General features: G+C 45.8%; 1 protein-coding gene across 2 annotated transcripts in view; it reads left to right on the top strand.

Moving 5' to 3' along the window:
* Nucleotides 1–21,405, top strand: part of ST3GAL5 (ST3 beta-galactoside alpha-2,3-sialyltransferase 5) — a gene marked incomplete at both ends in the record, with an annotated part of 46,244 nt that extends 24,839 nt beyond the window's left edge. The window contains 5 exons of one of the 2 annotated variants that reach the window (XM_082851503.1): nt 1,056–1,167; nt 11,187–11,530; nt 15,195–15,381; nt 16,824–16,982; nt 21,157–21,405. In XM_082851503.1, the coding sequence (XP_082707629.1) occupies nt 1,056–1,167; nt 11,187–11,530; nt 15,195–15,381; nt 16,824–16,982; nt 21,157–21,405 (1,051 nt within the window). The remainder of the gene's footprint in view (nt 1–1,055; nt 1,168–11,186; nt 11,531–15,194; nt 15,382–16,823; nt 16,983–21,156) is intronic. The other variant, XM_082851504.1, reaches the window with a different exon arrangement.
* Between the last annotated feature and the right edge of the window lie 2,791 nt (nt 21,406–24,196).

Here is a 24,196-nt window from a genome sequence, read left to right as displayed (position 1 = left end):
TAAAGGTACTCAGTAAAACATCTTCCCATCCCTGCTCCCCACATTTCCTCTTTCCACTTAAAGATGACCAATATTAGCAGTCTTGTGTATGTAAGAAATACTGTGTGTGTGTATTCCCCTCCCCCGACCGTCTCTTTTTTATGCAAATGGTTGCATCCCATTCACTTAGCGTTGTATTTGATCCCAGAGAAGAATTAAGATGCTTGTCCAAGTTTTCATGGTAGAGTCTATTGAAATGAGAATCAAGAAGTCTTGAAAACACTTCCTAGCAATACTTTCTTGCAACATAATCCTCAAATATTAAGAACTATTTAGCATCTATGGTATACTATGCTAAATGCTATATATATATATATATTTTAATTTTAAAAAATTTATTTATTTATTTATTTGGTCACACCGGGTCTTCTCTGTGGCAGGTGGGCTCCTTAGTTGTGGCTCACCGGCTCCTCAGTTGTGGCACGTGGGCTCCTTAGTTGTAGAATGAATTCTTAATGCTGCATGCATGTGAGATCTAGTTCCCTCACCAGGGATTGAACCCGGGCCCCATGCATTGGGAGCGCAGAATCTTAACCACTGCACCACCAGGGAAGTCCCAAGACTGACTTTTTTTTTTTTTTTTAATTGAGGCAAGGAATATGACTTTATTCCGAAAGCCAGGCATCTGAGAAGATGGCAGACTAAAGTCTCAAAATAACCATCTTCAGAACTGACTATTTTAAAGTGGCAAAAAATTGAAGCTGAGATTCTGTCGTTCAAAATTTATTACTTAGTTTTTTTTTAAGTCCAGTAATCTATATTGTGATTCAGATTTTATTGCAGTACCTTTGCAGAAAAATGTTTTTTCTATATTTGCTTATAACAAAGACAGTCATAAATGACTTGTTAGAAAAATAAGAAATGCTGCCTTAAATTAAGAGGTCTTCTTAAAGACTGTACTTTTATGCTGTGTGGCAGGCAGACTCTATTTGGGTTAGGTTTTCAGTTATTTCACATGATCTCTCTTGATTATCACATGACGACGTCATTATATGTAATTGATTTTTTTTTTCTAGGTGTACATTGCTTGTGTTTGGAGTGTGGATCCTTTATATCCTCAAGTTAAATTATACTACTGAAGAATGTGACATGAAAAAAGTGCATTATGTGGACCCCAACCGCATAAAGGTTAGATATTCCATCAGTGTGGTTTCAATTAGAATATTTCCAAGTGTACGCTTAAATAGTAATGTTGTCTCTCAAGTGTTATAAATAAATGTTCATGAAAGTTATAAACAGAAGGGAAAACACTTAACCTTAGCACTTCAAAACGCCCACCTGACACTCACCGTTCTTCCCCCATTTACTGAAGTCGTGGGGGTGAGGTGAGTTCCATTTGACCCCGTAGGGCACCTGTCATGGAGTTAATACACCATGACGCTGCCAGCGTACCTGTTCTTAAAGCAGATCAGGAAGAAATTCTTTTAGTATCATTTGTCATTTCTGTGTTTTATTTTTCGTTTTAATGATTTCACGTTGTATTTCAAGATTTTTCCTTCAATGTATATTTATTTTTTTAATCAGTTGACATATTAAATCCTGATTTCACTGATTGTTTGAGTTGTAAATTATCTGCTACTGTTCAGCCTTGGACAAAAGACAGGTGATTTTAAGTAAAGTAGCATGGTAATAATGATAACCGACATGTGTGGCTGCTTTACATATATTACCTCATTTAGTGATCATCATGACTGAGAGATATCCCAGGGTTCTCTGCATCTTACAGATGACGGCCTGGGAGGTTAGGCTGCTGGCCCAAGTTCACACCTAGTTTAGTTAACTATTTTAGTTAATCTAGTTTAGTATATACTGTGTAGCTGTTCTGAAAATGCTTTAGCAATAGAAACTCATCGAACCCTCATAACAGTCCTGGGGATACAGCTGCTGTTATCATCCCCACGTCATAGATGAGTATAGGGAAGAACCTTAAGTAACCTGTCTAAGGTTATCTCGGCAAGTAAGTGATGGTGTGAAGGCTTGGACCCAGCAGTGTGGTTTCAGAGTCCCGTCTCCTGATGACTCTGCTCTCTGCTGGGGTAGGGAGCATCCACTGAGAGGAAGCCAGAAGTCACAGGTGGCATGATGCAGAGGAGAGAGCTCAAACTTCTGACCTGGATTCAAATCTAAATGCCACTTCGTAACAGTGAGACCCGAGGCAAGCGACTGAATCGTTTGGAGTCCCAGTTTCCTCAGCCGTGAGGTGTAGATAACAGCGTCTGTGCAGTGGGGTGGTCATCCAAGTCCAGTAAGCTAGTAGGCACAAAGCTCCTTTTCTAGGCCTGGTTTTTATTCACATGTTTCTCTTCTGTACATGCTTTGAAGTACCTCACATTTTTCATAGTACAGACAGGTATAAACATGTAAATGAAAAGAGTGTATTGTAGTTAATACATGCACAGCTTGGCCTTTGCAGAACCCTTGTGTCTCAGGGGTCTTGCTGATCACAGGGCCTTCCTCCCCTGCTGTTTCTGTCCCTCAGATGTTGGCCGACTCAGTTCATCTCGGCAGCATGAGCCCCTCCTCTCTGCTGGAGCAGGATGTGGTCCCGCATCATCCGCTCGGGCTTTCCCTCCCGATCGGCTGGCCTTGCAGACATTCCCAAATCCCTTTCAATTCCAAGGCCTTCCACAGCTCGCTTGGATAAACTTTGCAGACATCCTGTCTCTGTTTTTTGTCTCCTGGAAAAACCCTGAAATGCTGACACTTGACACTGTGATATACGATTGCTGGTATCTGTGAACTCGTCCCTTTGCTACACTTCTCCACATTCTCTGTGCGTCCCCTCTGTCCTGTCCATTTCATTCATCAGGCCGTTGACCTCCTGACCAACAACAGAGATCATTGCTCTCGAGTCTGGGTTAATTGAGGAGAGATGTGAGCTCTCTGTGCAAGAGTAGAGCACTGTGTGTACTTGTGAGATAGATGGAGAAGATGTGGTTTGCTAACACCTTGGGTGAAATCAACTTAGTGGTTTTCGTGCCTGGCCAGTGCTGTCTGCATCAACTGTGCTGTGACGGCCTACAGCTGTTTTCTTTTTAGCTACATTAATAGGCCAGTGGCGGTCTGTTTAAGTTTCCCCTAAGGAATTCTAGTGACTTTTAAAATTTGTTTGGCCCCACCTTGTGGCTTGCGGGATCTCAGTTCCTCAACCCAGGATTGAACCCGGGCCCCAGCAGTGAAAGCACCAAGCCCTAACCACTGGATCGCCAGGGAATTCCCTAGTGATTTCTGAGAAGGACCAGAGAAGAGATTCTAGACCTTGTCCCCGAGGAACCTTTGAAGGGATGGGAACATTTGCATAGAGAAGACCAGTGCAGGACACATGGCAGCTCCTGCCGACAAGCCAGAGGCCTGGCCCGGGGGAGAGTCAGCCTGCCCCGGTGGCCTCACTGGAAGAACTTCGGGTCAAGGGTGACAGCCAAGCCGCAAGGAGAAGGGTTTGATGGTCCACGACGTCCAAAGATGGAAAAACTGAGCTACCTTTGTGGCAGATCTCTGGAGGTCTTTGACCAAAGCCAGGATAGCTATTTTGGGGTAGAACTCAGGCATCAGACAGTTGTTGGCGCAAGGACCTTGTGCTCCCTTCCAGCCCTGGAATTCCGTGGTTCACTGCAGTCGTCTAGTACCTGGCTGGAAAGTGTAGGCTGGTTTTGTAACCTGGGTTCTTCCTATTCTGAATGAGCTTCCTTCTTCCTCATTATGGTTTTGATCAGATAACTAATGATGTTGACCATCTTTTCACGTACTCTTTGGCCATTTGTAGGTCTTCTAAGGAGAGATGTCTATTCAGATTCTTTGCCCAATTTTTAATTGGCCTGTCTTTTTATTATTGAGCTGTTGAAGTGTTCTCTGTATATTCTAGATACCAGTTCCTTATCAGATATATGATTTGCAACTATTTTTTTCCCATTCTGTGGGTGGTCTTTTTACTTTTTTTTGATGGTATCATTTTTAGCACACAAGTTTCTAATTTTGATGAAGTCCAGTTTATCTACTTTTCATTGTGTTCCTTGTGCTTTTGATGTCATATCTAAGAAACCATTGCCTAATGTTTTCTTCTAAAAGTTTTCTAGTTGTAGCTCTTATATGTAGGCCTTTGATCCACTTTTGAGCTACTTTTTATATATGGTGTGAGGTCAGGGTCCAGCTTCATTCTTTTGCTTGTGGCTTTCCAGTTGTCCCAGCATCTTTGTTGAGCACTTTACTCTGTGTTTGCTGCGTTGTGTGTTTTTTTTTAATGTATTTTATTGAAGTAGAGTTGATTTACAATGTTGTGTTAATTTCCGCTGTATGGCAAAGTGATTCAGTTTTATATATTTTATATATACACACGCACACACACGCATATATTCTTTTTCATTCTTTTTCATATTTTCCATTATGGTTTATCACAGGATATTGAATATAGTTCCTTGTGCTCTACAGTAGGACCTTGTTGTTTATCCATTCTCTCTGTAATAGTTTGTATTTGCTGCCTTCTTTCTTCTCTGCCTGGAGCCCTTCCTTTGCCTCTCTGTTATTCATCTTTTACATCAAATCTCAGCTCAGGGCTTACTTTTTCTAAGATCCTTCCCCGATCACCCTTCCCTCTTGTCTTCTAGGAACCCCCTCATACCTTAATCTTGACAGTTACCACTGTGGTACTTTAACTGTTTTGTCTTCCCCACTTGTCCTCCAGGCAAGCGCTTGGGAGATAGGGATTGTGGGATAACATTTTACATTAACGAATATGTACTTATATGTATTGAACTCCAGAGGGAGGGGAGATATTACTCAAACCGCAGCACGGTGTCTCATCTTTGAACTCCAGATTGCACAGAAAATCCACAGTTAAATTTTAACAGGCAATTCTTTGAGGACTTCCAGTTATGTACATTAAGTTTAATATCCCTTTGAGGAATAGGACAGATACCTCCTATCCAACTCTTCCTATCCCCCAGTAAACAGACTCTCCCTTCTCTTTCCCCCTAAACCATGGCATGTGAGTCCCCCCCTTTAGGCTGGTGGGACCAGTTTTAAACCTAAGTTCACTGCTGGGCCAGTAACAGCCTCTCATGGGTGCTAGTGCCCTGTCCCGACTGGCTCCAGTAAGGATTCCTAACTCGTCCCTGATGGGGGGATGGAAGGACCTGATGAGTGAGATCAGCCTCCCAAGCCCCACTGCCTGCGTGGAGAAGGGGTTACGGCTGCCTGAAGGAAGGACACTATGGTTCCCGAAGAGGAAGGAACAGGAAATGGAGACCCAGGAGGTAGCCCACGGTGACCGCCACGTCAACCCATTTCCGAAAGACTTCTAAAAAGATCATTATTTTTTCCAATTAGAAAGTCCCCCGTAATGGTGTGGAAAGAAGGAGGAACGGGGGCACGGTTAAGTCAAACAGGTTTGTGCAAGTCTCCGTTCAGAAATTAATAAAGTAGAAAGTGCAAGCCTGCTCTAACCGTGGTGGAATGAGGGGTGACTTTTATTCTATTGCTTGAGACTTTTTTTAAAAAAATGTAGCTTTTTAGCACTATTGACTCTGTCATATTGCCCTACTTTTCACAGTGGTCATGACAGCGTGTGCAGAAAGCCCATGTCTCAGCGGGCTTTGCAAAGTAGAGGAACAGCAAGAGTTAGATACTGCTGAGGATTTGGGGTGGGGAGTAGCAGGATATGAGACTGAAAATGAGACAGGGCCAGAGCGTGAGAGGCCTTGAATGCCACACTGAGCAGTTCCTGACTTTGATATCTGGTCACACGTCCCTAAACAAGAAGAGAAATCCTCTCTCAAATCCCCAGAATAGAGGAAGTAGCCAGCAAGCCGGCTGGTATGAAGGGCTGGGAGATGGTGTTCAGCGTGAGCTCTCTACAAAGAAAACCCTGCCTCCAGGCTTCGGTGGAGATTGAACCTTACTACCAAGAGAGTTTGGGCGAATCGGAATGATTGTGGCTGTGTATTAGCAGAAGAGGGTCTCAGGGTCGTGAGAGTGGGGCCCTGTGAGCTTTGTTGATGACATTCAACGACTTGCATGGTCAATAACCCTGCTGGACTCTGAACACCTGGTTGCATTCTGCCTGCATGTATACAGCGGAAGTGTGGCCGTGTTTGCTGTGGGTTTTATATTTTCTATTTAAAGATGTCCCCGAACGTGCCATTTGTGAAAAAAGACGAACAGTGGTCTCTGCAGGGATGCTTGGATAGTTTGAATGTGGTGCAGATGTGAAATTGCACTTAAAAGATGTGTGAAGGGTTTGCCTGGTGGCGCAGTGGTTGGGAGTCCGCCTGCCGATGCGGGGGACACAGGTTCGTGCCCCGGTCCAGGAAGATCCCACATGCCGTGGAGCGGCTGGGCCCGTGGGCCATGGCCGCTGAGCCTGCACGTCCGGAGCCTGTGCTCCGCAACGGGAGAGACCACAACAGTGAGAGACCTGCGTACCACAAAAAAAAAGATGTGTGAAGAGCACATTCACATCAATTTAGGTTCAGACCGCATGGTAGCACCAGTTTGAACTTGGCCTTCTCTTAGGAACTAAAGACCACACATCGCCCTGGGGACTGCATCCTGGGCTGTGTGGTTCATCATGGCCAAGTTTACGTCTTCACCGTGACTCCATAGACCTACACTCACGTATCCAAAGTCAGCAGAGTAGGACTCCCCTGGCGGCCCAGTGGTTAAGACTCCGCGTTCCCAGCGCAGGGGGCACGGGTTCGATCCTAGGTCGGGGAACTAAGATCCTGCAAGCAACGCAGTGTGGCCCAAAAAAAAAAAAAAAAAGTAAGCAGAGTAACCCTGGGCTGAGTTAAATCAGTCCAGACACTCGCACTTCCAAACCGATCCCTTTCTCTCCTGGGTCCTGCTCTTGCTTTTCCCAGACCATCCTTCAGTGGTCTCATACAGGTGAGGAAACTGAAGCCTTGAAAAGCCTTAAAGTTCATGCTTTAACCAAGTTTACTGATAAAGAGATCCGAAACTGGGTCTAGATCCAGATCGTCTGATTGTTTTCTTCTTAACCGTGTATTGTGATAAAATACACATACCTAAGACTTCCACCTTTTAAGCATCCAGTTGGAGGAGTGTTAGTAAATTTATAGTTAAATTTACACCATCACCGCAATCCTGTTTAGAACATTTCAGCACACAAGTTAGAGTCCCTCTCACCCCTTCTGTGGTCAGTCGCTACCCTCAACTACCAGCCCGAGGCAACCATTGATCGGCTGAGATTTTACTGTGCTGTTCCCTCTGTGACTTGTTTATTCAGATTTTTCTGCTTTTAACCGGTAAAAGTTACAGACAGCTGACTCATGGAAGTTAAACCAGAGTTTACAAACGTGGAAATGAAAGTGTCGTTGCATAAGTCATACCCTCGGTTCATGCGGTCCGTGGCGGAGTTGGGCTCCTACCCAGGTGCAGTCAGCTCCAGGCCCCAAACTCTCCTTCATCCCACATGCTGTGCCCTGTCCTGGGTTTAAATCAATAAATAAAAGAACACATTGCCTTTTACTAAGAATTATGCCACTTACCTATATTTCTGAGAAGGGTTGTCCTAAAAATTACGGGGTAGAAATGAAAATGGAGATTTTTACTGAGGAAAATTCGTTTTTTAATACCCTTCAGGGGATTCTCACATTGTGGTTTAACATCCTTCAGGGGATTCTCACATTGTGGTTTTCCGTGGTACATCGCCACATCAGTGACAACTGAAACTGCCTGATGTCTGTTTATTCTCAGTTGTGGGCAGCCAGCAAGCTCAGCCTTGAAGCCTTTCAAGAAATGAAGCTCACAAGAGCTTCGATTTGGGAGAAGAGGGGTTCCTGTATCTTTGGGGAGGTCACCAGTCCTCTGGTTCCCAGTGGTTCTCATCCGAGACGGATGCCATCCGGACCCCACTGCGTCCTTCCTCTCCAGCCTGCTCCGGCTCCCAGGCTTGGCACTGTCTGCAGTGGAGAAGAGGAAGGTCGAGATGCTTGCGATCATGACCGCAGCTCCACGAGGCGAGCTGTCCTCCCAAGGCATTTTTCTCCTGAGCTTTGAAACCTGAAAGAGGAAGGAGGGAGGCTGAGACACTTCTGGGGCGTGTTACATGTTTAAACAAGTTGAAACAAGAGAAGAAAAGGAATCGCTGTGGCTTTGGCCATTTCCAGTGGCATTTAGAACATTGTCCCTGGGATTGATTGACTGCACCTGCGGAGGGACGGGAGGGGTCACCATCAGAAGATGCTCTTTCCACAGTCTAGAAAATTAAGTCTGAAGCCTGAGATGGAACTCTTTGCCAGAATGGAAATGGAATGAAATGTCACTCCTTCCAAATGAGACTAGAACATTTGGCGCCCCAGAGAGTCGTGCTCCGGTGTCCGGCTCCATCACCTCACACCTCTCTCCAGTCCTGAGTCAGCCACTAAGCTTCTGTCTCTTGGCGCTTCTCGGATGTTCATTTCCATCCCAGGAGATATGTAGAACAAGATGCTTGGGATGTCCTTCCATAGTGAAGAATTAGACCCTTTGTTCTCTAAAAACTTGTTCACAGCCCTCAGGCCCGGGGTGTAGAGACAAGTATGGATAGTACATGTGGCTCCTCTGCTTGCCCTGCCCCCCAGTTGGGCATTAAGTGCCTGTAGGTGCAGAGTGTCACCAACCTGGAGGCCCGGTCAGGGCGAGCCCTCCACTCAAGGGCTGTTCTGGGTCACGACCGACTTCCTCGCGAAGATGCTAACTCGCGAGGTATCAGTGGTGGTGTTTGTCACCTGCTCTCTGTGGGCAGAGGCTGGGATTGTAGGGGTTTGGGAGGTGATCAGGCGACGTGAGCCTGCCAGCTCAGCCCTCTTCCTGGGTGTGCCACCTGCAACCCACAAAGCGAAGACGCTCAGGACTGTCTTGCGAGGTGTCCTAGGTGTCGTGCCGGTGACCTCAGACAGTGACCTCATGTCGTGTCTGCGGCATCTTCTGAGGCTCAAAGAAAATCCATTCCCTTCTTCAGACATGGGGCCAGACTCTTAAGATGTAGACGGCGTGCTCTTCCCAGTACTAAGAACTTTTTGAAGCTGTAATTTAAAGAAAAGGGAGTGGGGTTCTCCTGCAGTAAGATTATTATTTCTACAAAAATTTTATTATACAAAAATCAGACAAGACTTTGAGGAAAAACATAGTTGAGACAAACATTTAAAACTGTATATGGCAATAATAATCCTCATAATAGTCCTGACACAGTTCAAGAGACATATTCAATCCTAAAAATAAATATCCCAGCAAATAAAATAGAGGAACACACACACACACACACACACACACACACACACTCTCTCTCTCTCTCTCTCTCTCTCTCTCTCTCTCTCTCTCTCTCTCTCTCTCGCAGCTTGGTGGGAGGAGGGATACGGTAGGGCCAAGACTGCTGTGGCGATGAGGACAGAAAGCACAGTGATGCTGCCAGGTGATCCCGAGGCAGCATTTGGCCAGACTGAGCCCAGGGCAGACTGGGGGGCAAGTGGGTGTCTGCCCCTTGTTTCTCCGCGTCTTGCTGTGTTCAGCCGGGCTAGTGTACTTGGCCTTCAACAGTCATTTCTTGTTGTTGCAAAATATTAACGTGCAGGGAAGATGGTATACAAAACCAAGGCAACTTCTTTGTTGACCGGACACCGTGGCAGGTTACACCTGGTTCCCATTCCAGACTGTGTGAAGCGCATTACTCCCTCTGATAAATAAGCCTGTTTCTCATCCAACTAGACAGGAACCTGAAATAGGAAATCTTTTTCTCTTTTGGCTGTGCTGCACAGCATGTGGGATCTTAGTTCCTTGACCAGGGGTTAAACTCATGCCCCCTGCATTGGGAGCTCAGAGTCTTAACCACAGGACCGCCAGTAAAGTCCCGGAAATCATTTTTTTTAATTGTGTTTAAAAAAGAAACCCACATAAAATTTACCGTCTTCATTATTTTTAAATGCATAGTTTGGCCCTGTTAAGTATATTCACGTTGTTGTGAAACAGATTTCTGGAACATTTTCATCTTGCAGAACTGAAACTCTACCCATTAAACAGCAGTTCCCCATTTCCCCTCCCCCTCAGCCCCTGGTAACTACTGTTCTTCCTATTTCTACGAATTTGACTGTGTTAGATACCGTCTATAAATGGAGTCCTACAGTATTTGTCTTTTTGCGGCTGGCTTATTTCACTGAGTATAATGTCCTCAAGATTCATCCATGTTGTAGCGCATGTAAGGATTTGTGTGTGTGTGTGGCCACACCACGCGATTTGTGGGATCTTAGTTCCCCGACCAGGGATCGAACCCAGGCCTTCGGCATTGGAAGCACAGAGTCCTAACCACTGGACCACCAGGGAATTCCCATGTAGGATTTTATGAAACATGAAATCTTAAACACCTCAAATTTGAACAGCTTAAACACCTCAAAATTTCTTCAAAATTTACTTGTTCAAAATTTATTTGAAAATTTGTTCAGATTTGTTCAAATCTTGTTCAAAATTTATTTGAACACCCCGAATTTATTTGAACAGCTTAGGCTGGGAGGGTAGGAGGTGGGGGTCCTTCCTGTTCTACTTGTGCCGTGAAATAAATACCCTTGTTGAGTTTGTCTCCTTGTCATGTACTTCTCCCATGTTTCCCCCTCAAGTTTCTAGCATAAATTAACTCTTTAAAGCAGATTTTTGTTGTTGTTTTTTAAAATTTATTTATTTTATTTATTTGCTTTGGGCTGCGTTGGGTCTTTGTTGCTGCGCGCGGGCTAGAGGGGGGCTACTCTTCATTGCAGTGCGAGGTCTTCTCATTGCAGTGGCTCCTCTGGTTGCAGAGCACGGGCTCTAGGCGCGCGAGCTTCGGTAGTTGTGCCGTGTGGGCTCAGTAGTTGTGGCGCGTGGGCTCAGTAGTTGTGGATCAAGGACCCTAGAGCACAGGATCAGTAGTTGTGGCGCACGGGGTTAGTTGCCCTGCAGCATGTGGGATCTTCCCGGACCAGGGCTCGAACCCGTGTCCCCTGCGTCGGCAGGTGGATTCTTAACCACTGAGCCACCAGGGAAGCCCCCTAAAGCAGACGTTTTGTGTTACAAGACAGTCATCCACAAGGGAGCTACACCAAACATCGCAGGACAAAGTGTCACCTGTCAGAGTATATTTATGATGCCTGAGAGCCTTTGAAGCTCAGGCCTGTGTGTCATTCCAGAGAGCCCAGCAATATGCCCAGGAAGTCCTGCAGAAGGAATGCCGGCCCCAGTTCGCCAAGAGGTCGATGGTGCAGCTCTTCAGGCACAGGTACACCTCAGACCTGCCACCTTTCGTGACGAAGGCCCCCGCAGGGAGCGAGGCCGAGTACAAGTACGACCCTCCTTTCGGATTCCGCAAGTTCTCCGAGAAAGTCCAGAGCCTCTTGGAACTCTTGCCCGAGCATGACTTTCCTGCACACTTGAAAGCCAAGAGCTGCAGGCGTTGTGTGGTCATTGGAAGTGGTGGAATCCTCCACGGGCTAGAGCTGGGCCAGGCCCTGAACCAGTTCGATGTTGTGATAAGGTACGTTGGCTTTCAGACCATCCTCTCCCCTCTGGACTTTAGTTCTCTGCTGTGGGTCAGGGCAGCACCAAAAACAGGAGGGACCCAGGCAGCCCTACATGTCCCTGCCTGCAGGGGACTCGCTGTTTGAGAAGTGGAAACAAAGACATGAAAGGATTGGACGCCCCAAACTGTGCAGTACTGACCTTAATTTTGGTAAAAACCCTTTCAGAGGAGGTGAAGGTTGGAAGGATCGGTAGATTCAGATAAGCCAGCAAAGGTGGAAGGCTGTGCTAGGCAGGGCCCAGAGGAGGAGGCAGTGCGGGGAGCTTGAGTCAGTGGGACGCCTGGCTTCTGGGAGCGGGGCTTGGGGTAGGTGAGCCCTGGAAGGTGGTACCGGTTGGGACCAGAAAGCACACAGAGGTGTTTGAAAGCCACATAACAGGCAATAGGCAGTCATCCTACATTACAGGAGTTTCTGATAGTTTGACAGTCACGTCAGGGGACGCCAAGATTTCTAGTCTGGGGTCTGAGACGTTAGTGGGACCGCTGTCAGAAACGGAGAAGTTGAGGAAAATCTCTGGCTAGTGAGGGAGGATGACAAGATCCATCTCAGATATTTTGAGCCTGAAAGTGGTGCTATATCCACATAATGCCTTTATCCCCAGTAGCTGTGACTTCGGGCAAGTTTCCTTGCTGTCCTGTGCCTCCGTTTCCTCATCTGTAAATGGGGGCAGTGATGGCACAGACCTTACAGGGTGACTGTGAAAACAAAACGAGTTCACATCTAGATGTAAAGCACTTGGAACAGTGTCAGAATCGGGGTAGATGCTCAGTACATGTTAGCAGCTATTTTGGGAGAATGTGTAGGAAGCTAAGGAGGAAAGGACACAGGGTGTAAGATGTTTGTAGGAAAGAACCAGACTTTTGTAAGGGCCAAGAGATAGAAGAAACAAGAACTACGTTTTCAGGTGAAAGGTGGGAAGTGAGGGTGTGGGAGTGGGGTTGGGGCTTTGGGGGGTGAAGGAGGAGGGGACTGCTTCCTTTCTCTGGGTGCTTCCTGTGTGCCCGACGCTGTCACGTGCCCTGGATGTTCTTGTTCCATAGTGAAGCCGTCCCCTTAGCCGGTGTCAGGCATGAGGACACAGAGACACTGCAGGGCACAGAGTCCAGGCCAGAGCCTAGCATTCCGAATGCAGGGTTTTGAGGCTTCCAGAACCTCACCCTGACTCTATGTAAGCAGCTGAATGATCAGCTGTGCACAGGCAGCACTGGGGGAGGCAGACAGGACCCCGTATGCCCTTCTAATGGTGTACGACCGATATACGGGAGGAGAAGAGGTAAGAAACTGGGGTGCGCACTCCGGTCCAGAGGAGAGATGCAGTGGAAGAGAAGGGCGGCCTTGAGCTGACCTTGAAGAATGGTGGCATTTAGCCCTTTAGGAAGGAGGTGGCCAGGAGATCTGGATGGGGAAGCTTACCTGGCAGGAGGAACGAGGGCCTGGGAGAGGGAAAGGGGGCTGGGCAGGTGGCTCAATGCCCAGTGATGGTGAGGCCAGACTGGACAGCATGGACTTCAGGCACAGGCACTGGGGGACACGGAGCACTGGGGACCCAGGAAGGGGACTTAGACTGATTATGATGGAGATCAGTTGAAAAACTTTTGGGGGGTAACTTTTATTTTATTTATTTATTTTTAAAATTAATTTTTATTGGAGTATAGTTGATTTACAATGCCGTGATAGTTTCTGCTGTACAGAAAAGTGAATCAGCTGTGTGTGTGTGTGTGTATATATATATATATATATATATATATATATATATATATATATCCACTCTTTTTTAGATTCTTTTCCCATATAGGTCATTACAGAGTATTGAGTAGAGTTCCCTGTGCTATACAGTCGGTCCCTATTAGTTACCTGTTTTATATATCGTAGTATGTATATGTCAATCCTAGTCTCCCAATTTACCTCTCCCCCCCGGGGTAACTTTTAGGTTTAAAGCAATTCTGAACTTAACAGGAAAGTTGCAAGAGTAATACAAAGAACTCCCATTCACCCTTTTCCCAGACTCCTCAGTTGATAACGCTGTATCACACTGGCTTTATAATTTTCTCTCTTTATATACTATTATTCTTTTCTGAACCCTTTAAGAGTTAGTTACAAATCTCAAACTCCTTCTTTACCCCTAAATACTTCAGTGTGCATTTCTTAAGAACAAGGACATTCTCTTATAGAACCGCATGACGATATTCAGAATTAGGGAATTAACACTGTTGCAGCACAGACCTTATTCAGACTTCACCAGTTATTCCAGTCGTGTCCATTATTTAAAAAGAAAGGAAAAGAGGGCTTCCCTGGTGGCACAGTGGTTAAGAATCCACCTCCAAGGCAGGGGACACGGGTTCAAGCCCTGGTCCAGGAAGATCCCACATGCCACAGAGCAACTAAGCCCATGCGCCACAACTACTGAGCCCACATGCCACAGCTACTGAAACCTGCTCACCTAGAGCCCTTGCTCCACAGCAAGAGAAGCCAGCGCAATGAGAAGCTCGTGCACCGCAACGAAGAGTACCCCCGCTCGCCACAAGTAGAGAAAGCCTGTGTGCTGCAACGAAGACCAAAAAAATGCAGCCAAAAATAAATAAATAATAAAATAGAAAGAAAGGAAAAGAAAAAGAAAATACCTCATCCAGGATCATGCTGTGCATTTAGTTGTCATGTCTAATAATAGCTTTTTTTTTTTTTTTTTTTTTTTTTTGCGGTACGCGGGCCTCTCACTCCTGCGGCCTCTCCCATTGCGGAGCACAGGCTCCGGACGCGCAGGCTCAGCGGCCATGGCTCACGGGCTCAGCCGCTCCGCGGCATGTGGGATCCTCCGGGATCCGGGCACTAACCCGTGTCCCCTGCATCGGCAGGCGGACCCTCAACCACTGCGCCACCAGGGAAGCCCTAATAATAGCTTTTAATAATCCAGGAGTTAGGTATCTGAGATCTGGAAGAGGAAGTGACGGTGGAATAGAAAAGAAAGGTTTGTACAGGTGTGATAATACAGGGAAAGAACCAAACAGACTTTTTTTGAGATTTCAAAACTGTGTACCTGTGTGAGTGGTACTGCTTTGGGAAGAATTCTTAGCATTTTCCCCAGAGCATCCACCCCGGCAAAGCCTTCATTGATCTAACAGTTCTGAGTGCCCCAAATTCCTGCTTTAATGTAAGACCAGGTTGCACTTGGACCCAGTGCCCTCCTCGGGCCCAACCCTGTCTATATATAACTATGGTTTGTGTCTGCCTTTACCCGGTTTTTAGGTTTTCTTTTTTGATTCCCTTTTTGAAATTCTGGCAAGAACCACTAATATCTAAGCACAATGGGAAGCTTTCAAGGAAACATTACTAGTGCCCAGAGTGTAATGTGTTTGGGTTGGCTTAAAGTGGCAGGACTAGATGGAATTGCTTGTCATTCAGAAATTGGATACGGGAGTCTCTTGCAGACTGAAGACTGCGTTCATCAAGCACCTGGAAAGGGCAGAGCTGAGGGATGACAGGGCTGCTGGGAGGGGTGCCCTACCCCCCAACCACACCCTCGTTCCCAGTCCTAAAAAAATGTGGAAAACACGCTGCAGGAATTTGGCATGTGTTAAAGTGGTTAATGTCAGTTTATCTTTGTCCTTTTTACTTAAATAGGTTAAACAGTGCACCGGTTGAAGGATATTCAGAGCATGTTGGAAATAAAACTACTATAAGGATGACTTATCCGGAGGGTGCACCACTGTCTGACCTTGAATATTATTCCAATGACTTGTTTGTTGCTGTTTTATTTAAGAGTGTTGACTTCAACTGGCTTCAGGCGATGGTCAAAAATGAAACCCTGGTAAGCACTAGAAATTCAGCCATCAGATATGCCTCCGTAAAAAGCGAAGGGGCCTCTGATTGGAATTAACAGGTTTTTATTTTTAAACTAACACACATGCTTTCAAATAAACACTCCCTTTGTAGAAGCCCCTCAGAACTTCCCCTGGAAATTGCTTTCAGAACTTGACTGAGTCACATGTGGAAACTGGGATCATTACTTAGTGGAAATAACAAGCTTGGGACCAAAATGGCTATCATTGAGGTTGGCCACCCACCTCATTCACCAGACATGAATTTACATGGCTTCTGACTATTTTCAGAAATTAGTTTTATGTGCATGAATATAAACCATTATTGAGGCAATTCAGAAGAATATACATAAATTCTCCGAAGAGTATTTTCAAAGAGATTCTCCAAAAATGCTTTGGTGGTGGTCTTTTTTTAACGTTTATTTATTTGGCCACGCTGGGTGTTAGTTGTGGCAGGCGGGCTCCTTAGTTGCGGGCTCCTTAGTTGCGGCACGCCTGTGGGATCTAGTTCCCTGACCAGGGATTGAACCCGGGCCCCCTGCATGGGGAGCGCGGCGTCTTATGCAGTGCACCACCGGGGAAGCCCCTGGTGGTGTTCTCGCTGGAGTCAATTCACGGCGTTCCAGAGGGGCAGATGTGGAGGAGATGGCCCCAACTTGGTCATATTCCTTTTCTTTGTCTTTACAATAATCTATCACCTTACTTTATAGTCCCCCAGCCCCCCACATTATGTTGAAATGAATTCCAGAGGTCAGCTGTTAAGCAGTGTGTGTGCGTTTATATGCACTTGCGCAAACCAGCTGACTGTAAAGTTAACAGGACATATCAGACTTTTCACAGAAGCTTCACGTGCTGGAGAATTTGTATCTCCAAAGCTCGATTCCGTACAGGTTACTGTGGTCCTCTGGATTTTCTCTTGGGTAGTTGTTCTAGTTGAAAGATGAAGCACATACGAAATGACTTACAGTCAGTTACCAAGAGACATCACAGGACTAGGAAGTGGAGTAAGTGGAGAAGGGGGTGCGTGGTGGGGACCTGAGCACAGGCGGGGCACCCAGAACACTTCATACCCTCGAATTGGATCTGTTTGCTTGGTTTTCCCTGGGGAAAATGGTGGCTTTGGATCCTAAAAAGGCTGACTCTCTCAGGTCATTACCTGAAGAATTTCTTCCCCAAATCAATAAGAGCTGCTTCTGCAGTTCCTTTCCTTGTCCAGTGCCACCTTCATAGATCAGATCCTTAGAGTTGCTTGCCTGAGTTGAGGTACTGGATTTGCATAGATCTGTGACTTGGCCACAGAATGCAGCCTACAAACCCACAAGGGGCCACACCCACGGTTCTGGCCACATTAGCAGGGGATGCGCTCTGCCCGCTCCACTGATAAGATCACTTGATTAAATCCCCCTAACGATCGCTTGCTTTCTTTCCTTAGCCGTTTTGGGTGCGACTCTTCTTTTGGAAGCAGGTGGCGGAAAAAATCCCACTCCAGCCAAAACAGTTCAGGATTTTGAATCCGGTTATTATCAAAGAGACTGCCTTTGACATCCTTCGATACTCAGAGCCTCAGTCAAGGTTCTGGGGCCGAGATAAGGTATTTTTGTCGCTACTGAAACTTAACTGTTCTTCTCTGTGTTGGAAAGGAGGCACCTATACAGCTTTCAGTTAGGCTCAGCTGTATACCCAGAAGCATCTTCCAGGGATGAAACCTAGTCCTTGATTAGATGTTCCATGTGTTTTTCCCTCTCTACATCTTCACCTCAGGGCTCCCCACTGATTAATCCCCCCACTCCTGGTGGCTCATCTGACTAGGACAGTCAGCACGTTAGCACTTCGGTCACTGAGATATTATTTAAGGTATTCTTACTCCAGAACTCCATATAATTAGCTGCAGGACACTGAAAGGAACTTCGGTGGTCAGAAAGTTCTTTACATTTTAACTCTACAGGCCACTTGGGTGAAAACTGACGTTTATCATCACTTTATAGGTGAGAGCAGTGCTTTTCAGTTGATGCCTGGATTCCACCCCATCAGACGTTCTGATTTAATCTGTCTGTGTTGTGGTCTGTACCTTGGGATTTTCAGAGTTCCCTGGGTGATTTTTATTTTTCAGCCTGCTTTGAGAACCTTGGTGCTATAGGCTGTTCACTGCAGTAGATTCTTTACCTGCAATTAGCCTGTGTTGCTACTGGGCAGAGATGCCTTTATTACCTGTTTCTTCATGATCTGAATAGCTAAACCTGTGTCTTTAAATAAAACTTTTTTAAAAGCAGTGGAAATGGTTTAAGCAAAACATTTATATTTAAGGAAAAGCAAGGAATTTTGAAACATGGGGACTGCTACCCACACTGGGGGCCTGAGATACCTCCTAGGAAATGGGGCTGGTCCAGGGTGCAATTTGCAAATGGAGCTAGACTCAGGGGTCCTCATCCAATAGGCAGATGAGCAGGGTCTTCTATTTGCCCTTTGAATCAAATTCTAATTAAAAAGATGCTTTAACACAACTGTGTAAATTTTAAAGGAAGAATTCTGTGCTTGTTAAGGAAAACAAATACCTGAATAGTCTTCTTAAAAACAAAAACCTAGTTCTTCACTGCGATCAGTAAGAGCTAAATCCAACTCTGGCTCCAACTTTAGGCTTGAACACCCAGCTCGGGTGAAATGGTTCACATAGTGGAAGCTGTTCCCTTCGCAGTCTGCCGTTTTCCTCCAGGGCTCTGGCCTCTCCATCCATGAGGAGCCCAGGAGGGCCATGTAGTTTCTGCCCATTGCAGGAACGTGTCCAGAACCCGTGATGTGTTTTCCCTCTCATAGGAGAGCAGCCCTACCCCCGGCCAGTGACTGTCGGGTCTCTGATTGGCTTTAGCTGGGCTCTCCCACACAGAGCACATGGGTTCCTCCGGAATGTGGGCTTACAACTTTTAACCTGTTGGCATCACTTTTAACAAAACACTTTTATAAAAAAGACAACATACTTTGGCAAGATTCTTAAACTAAGTTATAAAGAGGTTTCACTATAAGTGCACTTAGATTTCTGTATCTTTTAAACTGCCCCGTTTCTTTATTAGATTCCATAGTATTTTTTTTAAACACAGGCAGATGCTCATTTGTTGGTTTGCAGGTCGATTTTATTTTAAAAATAACCTTTAAAAAATGGACAGATTTAATTACGTGAAATACGAAATTGCTGAATGGCGAAGGGTATCAGAAACAAAGTTAGTGGGGGAAAATTTATCATAGAAATCACAGAGTAAATATTCTCAAAGCATTTAGAGATCTTATTAAATCAAAAAGAAAAAAATGAGCCAATAAAGAAATGAGGAAAGGATATGAACAGACATTTCACAGAAGAAATTAGTACAGCCCAGGAATACATGATAAAATGTTCATCTTCACCAGTAATCAAGTAAAAGCGAATTAGAGCCACAGTGACATTTTTTGCCTGTTTTCTTAGCAGAGATTTAAAAGCTTGATAATGTCCTTCTTTGGCAGGAATGTAGGTAGAATTATAAGTTGGCACTTTTTCCGGAGGGTGGTTTGGCAATACATATATCACTTTAAAATATGAATAGTCTTGGGCTTCCCTGGTGGCGCAGTGGTTGAGAGTCCGCCTGCCGATGCAGGGGACACGGGTTCGTGCCCCGGTCCGGGAGGATCCCACATGCCGCGGAGCGGCTGGGCCCGTGAGCCATGGCCGCTGAGCCTGCGCGTCCGGAGCCTGTGCTCTGCAACGGGAGAGGCCACAACAGTGAGAGGCCCGCGTGCTGCAAAAAATATATATATATATGAATAGTCTTTGACCCCGCAATTTGACTCTAAAAATTTTATTAGAAGGAAATTAGAGAAAATCTGCAAGACTATTCTAGGATGTTCATCATAGCATTGATAGCAAAGGACTAAAAACAGCCTAAACATTCATCATTAGAGAATTGTTTAAACGTTATGGTATAGTCGATGCAATATCGTGTGACTGTCGAGGATGAAGAAAAACTAATGGATATGAAAACACCTCCACAATGTATTAAGCAAGAAAATCAAGTTACAGAACATTTATTTAATCCCGTTTTTGTTTAAAAACTAAAAATGTATATATAGTTGCGTAGGAAAAAGCTTGGAAAGAATGACCAAACTGTGAAGAATGCCCTTCTCTGGAGAGTGAGTCTATAGGAGTCTTTTACATTCTACTTTATAATTTATCATTTGAATTGAATATTTGCTTATTTTTTATCATTGTCAAAATGGTATTCTTCTTTTGGATAAAAACAGTAACTTGGAAGATGGCTTCTGATCTAAAATTGCATCGTCAGAAACTCCCTCATGCCTCTGCCCTCCCAGCAGACAGAGAAGCCTGTTGGACAGTGAGGGCTGCCCTTGGGGGACATGTTCTGGAGATAACGTGCTCTGGGGAGCTTTTGATAGTTTCTGAGTTTCTCTCCATGCCTTACCCCTATATACTCCTCCACAGACACTGATGGGTACTCCTAAGGTGCTGTGTGCCGAGCTGGCCGCAGGTGGAGAAGACAGGACACACTGCCTTAGAGTCCTAAGCCCAAACAGGAGGCTGGCTTCTTTAGGGTCAATTTCCCTTGGTTTTTATTTCCAAACATGTAAAATGACTGTTGAGTTCCTTTTTAATAAGGGAGGTTGGCTTTGAGAGGTAGACGGGACACACTGGGGAGCAGGAAGCAGTTTTTATCAAATGATGGGTTCCCTGGATGTTCGCTATTCCCACCTTAATCTCTGAACTGTGAAAGGTTCACTGTTGTTCCAGTTTACAGAAAAGGAGAGCTGGTTATGGAAGTCACAGGCTCGGCTGAGATGAACCAAGGAGGTATATTTGCACATGAAAGACGATACAAGAGAATATCGAGTACTAGATGGGCAGCAGTCTCCAAGGAGGGCTTAGGCACTGCAGGGCTTTGCGTATTCCTGTCTGCCGCCCTGTGTGCTGTCTTTACCCAAGTCTGTGAGGGAGATCCCGAGAACCAATTCCAGATTTACAAGTGGCAAGATGTTGGACGTGAAGAGGGAGTGGTGATACAGTCAGAATCCAAAATTCTGGACATCTGGCATTCTAGGCCAAAGTCAGCAAGGGTACATTTTGGAAAAAACAAATGTGAAAGCCTGTAATTTGAGGCGAAAAATGTACTTGCCTGAACAGAGAGCCAGCAGAAACTGGCTGAGCTGCAGGACGTGTGAAAATGGCCTGGGGGTGTTATTTGCCAGAAGGGCAAGTAGGGGTGAAGTAAGACTGTCTTCACAAGTAAGGGGTGAAGACAGTCTTCACCAACGAGAGCTGAGCCCGCTCTGTTCTCAGGCAGAGGCTGTACAGGAGCCAGCCAGGACGGGACGGGTTCCCAAACCATGTCCGGAGAAGGGCTGTGGCCACTTGTCCCAGAGCAGACCTTGTAGAGGTTTGTTGCATGAGAGAGGAAATGGGTTAGTCTTGCTATTATGGTCATTCTGTGCAGAACCGGTGGGTGGAAGTTTTAGAAAGAACACCTTTTAGCTTGGTGCAGCAGGACCTGCCAGGCTGCCTCTTGCTTGTGCGTTAAAAGAATTCACATCACAGACCATGATTTAGAGTCTAGATTCCTGACCTGGATGGCAAGTCAGACTTTAGAATTGGGTGATATTTGAAATTGTGTGATGTATAAAATTGCAGCCCCCAGTGCCACTTTCATCATTTTGCATGGCATGTAGCCTACCTGTAAAGCAGTGACTTGTGCTAAGACCTTTTTTTTTTTTTTGTCTTTTCTCCTTTCCAGAACGTCCCCACGATTGGTGTCATTGCCGTTGTCTTAGCCACGCATCTGTGCGATGAAGTCAGTTTGGCAGGCTTTGGCTATGACCTCAGCCAACCCAGAACACCTTTGCACTACTTTGACAATCTCTGTATGGCTGCCATGAACTTTCAGACCATGCACAATGTGACCACAGAGACCGGGTTCCTCCTGAAGCTGGTCAGAGAGGGCGTGGTGAGGGATCTCAGCGGAGGCATCCATTGTGAATTTTGAACCCAGAAAACCTCACTTGAAAATGCAGTTCTGACCAGGAGGGCTGTTTTTCACAGCCTTCTTGACGCGTCCTGCAAGAACTTTGAAGTGCAGCTGGTGTTTTTTAACTTTTAATTTAAAAAACAAAAACAATACAAAAAGTTCTGCTCTTCCCACTTTTTTTCCCTATTTATTTGAAGCCAGTGTTTTTGCACAAAATTTTGTAAGTTAATTTTGAGAATGGGAAAGACTTTCCAAAGAGAATTGTATGTAATGATGTTTTATTGTATTTTAAGAAAGTTATTTAATTTGTAAAAACTCTGTTCATGTCTACTGCACATAGAATCCCAGGTCATTATGTGGAAGAAGGGAGGCGACTCCTTTGATGACAGCCCTGAATGCCTGACTCTGGTTCTCTGTTAGTCTGTTTGGTGGGACAGATGTCGGAAGCACTTCCAGGGTGACGTGCTGGGTAGCTAAACCACTGGGACTGGTTGGGCCATGCTGCTGCATGAGGCCTGGGCCGGTCGGAGAAGTTCACCGTCCCTCTCTGTTGATCTGCCTTCTGCAGGAAGACTTGTAGGAATCAAGCAGGGGAGCTGTCCTGCAGGTCCCAGGTCAAGGAGGGACACAGAGACATTTTCTGTGTCCTCCGAGTACTGCAACGCTGCCCCAGGCGGACAACTCTTGGATTTCTTGAGAGTTTTTAACTGCCTTCCAAACACTTAAATGTTAATCCAGATTATTCCACTGTCTGTCTGAGGTGGCTTATAAAAATTAGGACAAAACCTCTGTTCTCCAGAGTTGTAGAGGAATAAACTCTTTCCAGGAATAATCATGTTTTCTGAAACACTGAAATGAACTCTTCCCAGTGTTATAAATTGCCTGTTTAAGAAAAAACGTTTTTTTTTTTTTGAATGCCTCCTTGGCAGTGTGTACCAGGCAGTGTGCTGGTCAAAAAAAAAAAAAAAAAAAGAATAAAAGCTTTTGAGGAACTCTTTACAGTCTAGTTAATTTGAGTGCTTTTTTTTTCCCCCCCCCCAGAAAATAAGTTTTTAAGTCTAGCTAAAATGTCCTTCTTGGATGCCACTGCTAGTCAGGACCTCACTGCAGATGCCTGTGAGGAGGGCTGGGGGATGAAGGGGTCTCCTCCGCTGGCTGCTACTGCCGCCCCTCCCCCAATTCTATTTCTCCCACAGCCCCCGGTGCAGCTCTTGACTCCCAGGCCAGGCCGATGGCTCCCGCATCTGCCGGCTCCTCGGCATATGCGGGGCAAGGAGCCAGGTCATAGCTCTGAGTGAGTCCCTTGGATCTCCAGGGTTCTGGGGTCAAGCTCAGAGCAGCCTGCGTAGCAAAATAGGATTTCTCTGGTTTTATGTCTTTTCTTAAAATTTTCTGGATTCTACTCTGTAAGACACTGTTTAGGAAAAAATGCTTTAAAATTCCTATCTGGGGCTTCCCTGGTGGCGCAGTGGTTGAGAGTCCGCCTGCCGATGCGGGGGACACGGGTTCGTGCCCCGGTCCGGGAGGATCCCACGTGCCGTGGAGCGGCTGGGCCCGTGAGCCATGGCCGCTGAGCCTGCGCGTCCGGAGCCTGTGCTCCGCAACGGGAGAGGCCACAACAGTGAGAGGCCTGCGTACCGCAAAAAAAAAAAAAAAAAAAGAAAGAAAATTCCTATCTGTTAAACGGTGAGACTTAGCTCTGAATATTGAGACTCAGGAAAACGGTCTGCAGCTGTCCTGTGTTTCAGGTGAGGCCAGGCCTGCACCACACACCTCCACCCCCTCGTTCCTCAGGGGCTACTTAGAGAAGCCCAAATGCTTATTAGAAAAGACAAGAAACAGCCAGGGTCCAACAGTTGGAAAGCTTTCCCGGTGCATCCCTTCACGGGTGCGCGTGGTCTCGTGGTCTCGTTTCCCCTGCCTTGCACAGCTGCTGGGAAGTAGCCCGTCCAGCACTTCCTCAGCTTTCAACAGATACCAGACCTGGCCTCATCCCTCCCCTCCTACTCTGTGTGTCTTTGTTTTTTCATTTTTACATTGTTTTGCCTGTGCCTCTCAACGTTCAATTACTGGCAGGCAGTAAGTGCCCTAAGTGAATAAAAAGGCATCTTTTTTTCAATGACCTTTCATGGTGTCCACCAATCAGAGTTGACCAGAGACCATCTTTGAGAACTTTAAGCACTTCGGCAGTTTTCATTAGAAGTTGCTTCTTTGCTTCAGGGTTGTGTCTCCGCCTGCTTTTCTGGGAACAGACCTCCAGGTGCCCCAGGGTGTCACAAGGTTGGTCTCCAGTAACTGAGTTTCCTCCATCACACTTTCAACTTTGTGCAGCCTTGTAGGCACACATGCTCTTACGTGGATGTAATCATCGGTTTTGAGGCAACTTAGGATGACTTACACATGGTCTGTACTTTAACATACTTCTCACTAGAACTTTGAGCCACAGAAAATTTCAGTGAGTTTTAGTTTTCTGTTTTTTCCTACAGAGAGCTTATTCTCTCCAGAAACCTAGGCTGGCCGTAGAAAAATGTTTTTGGGACCAGGATGAGAATCTCCTGATGACGTGTGCCACGTTTCTAGGCAAAGATAAATTGGGATCTTCTGAACAACTTCATTCCTCTAGGTATTACCTTGTCTTCTTCACTGATACTTTTGTGTCACGGTGGTGGTGGTGTTTTTTTTTTAAATTTCCCAACAATGTACTAATAAGGCATTGGTGATGTCTATTCTCACAGATTTGGGGGTGGGGGCGGGTCTCATCATCTGTGGACCCATTAGTTAAAATAAGTTGTCAAGCCCACTTTTTGGA

The sequence above is a fragment of the Leucopleurus acutus genome (genome assembly GCF_964270905.1).
Source record: "Leucopleurus acutus genome assembly, chromosome: 12".
Lineage (NCBI taxonomy): Eukaryota > Metazoa > Chordata > Mammalia > Artiodactyla > Delphinidae > Leucopleurus > Leucopleurus acutus.
The sequence above is the reverse complement of the archived record's forward strand: the minus strand, read 5'-3'. Positions and strand labels throughout refer to the sequence as shown.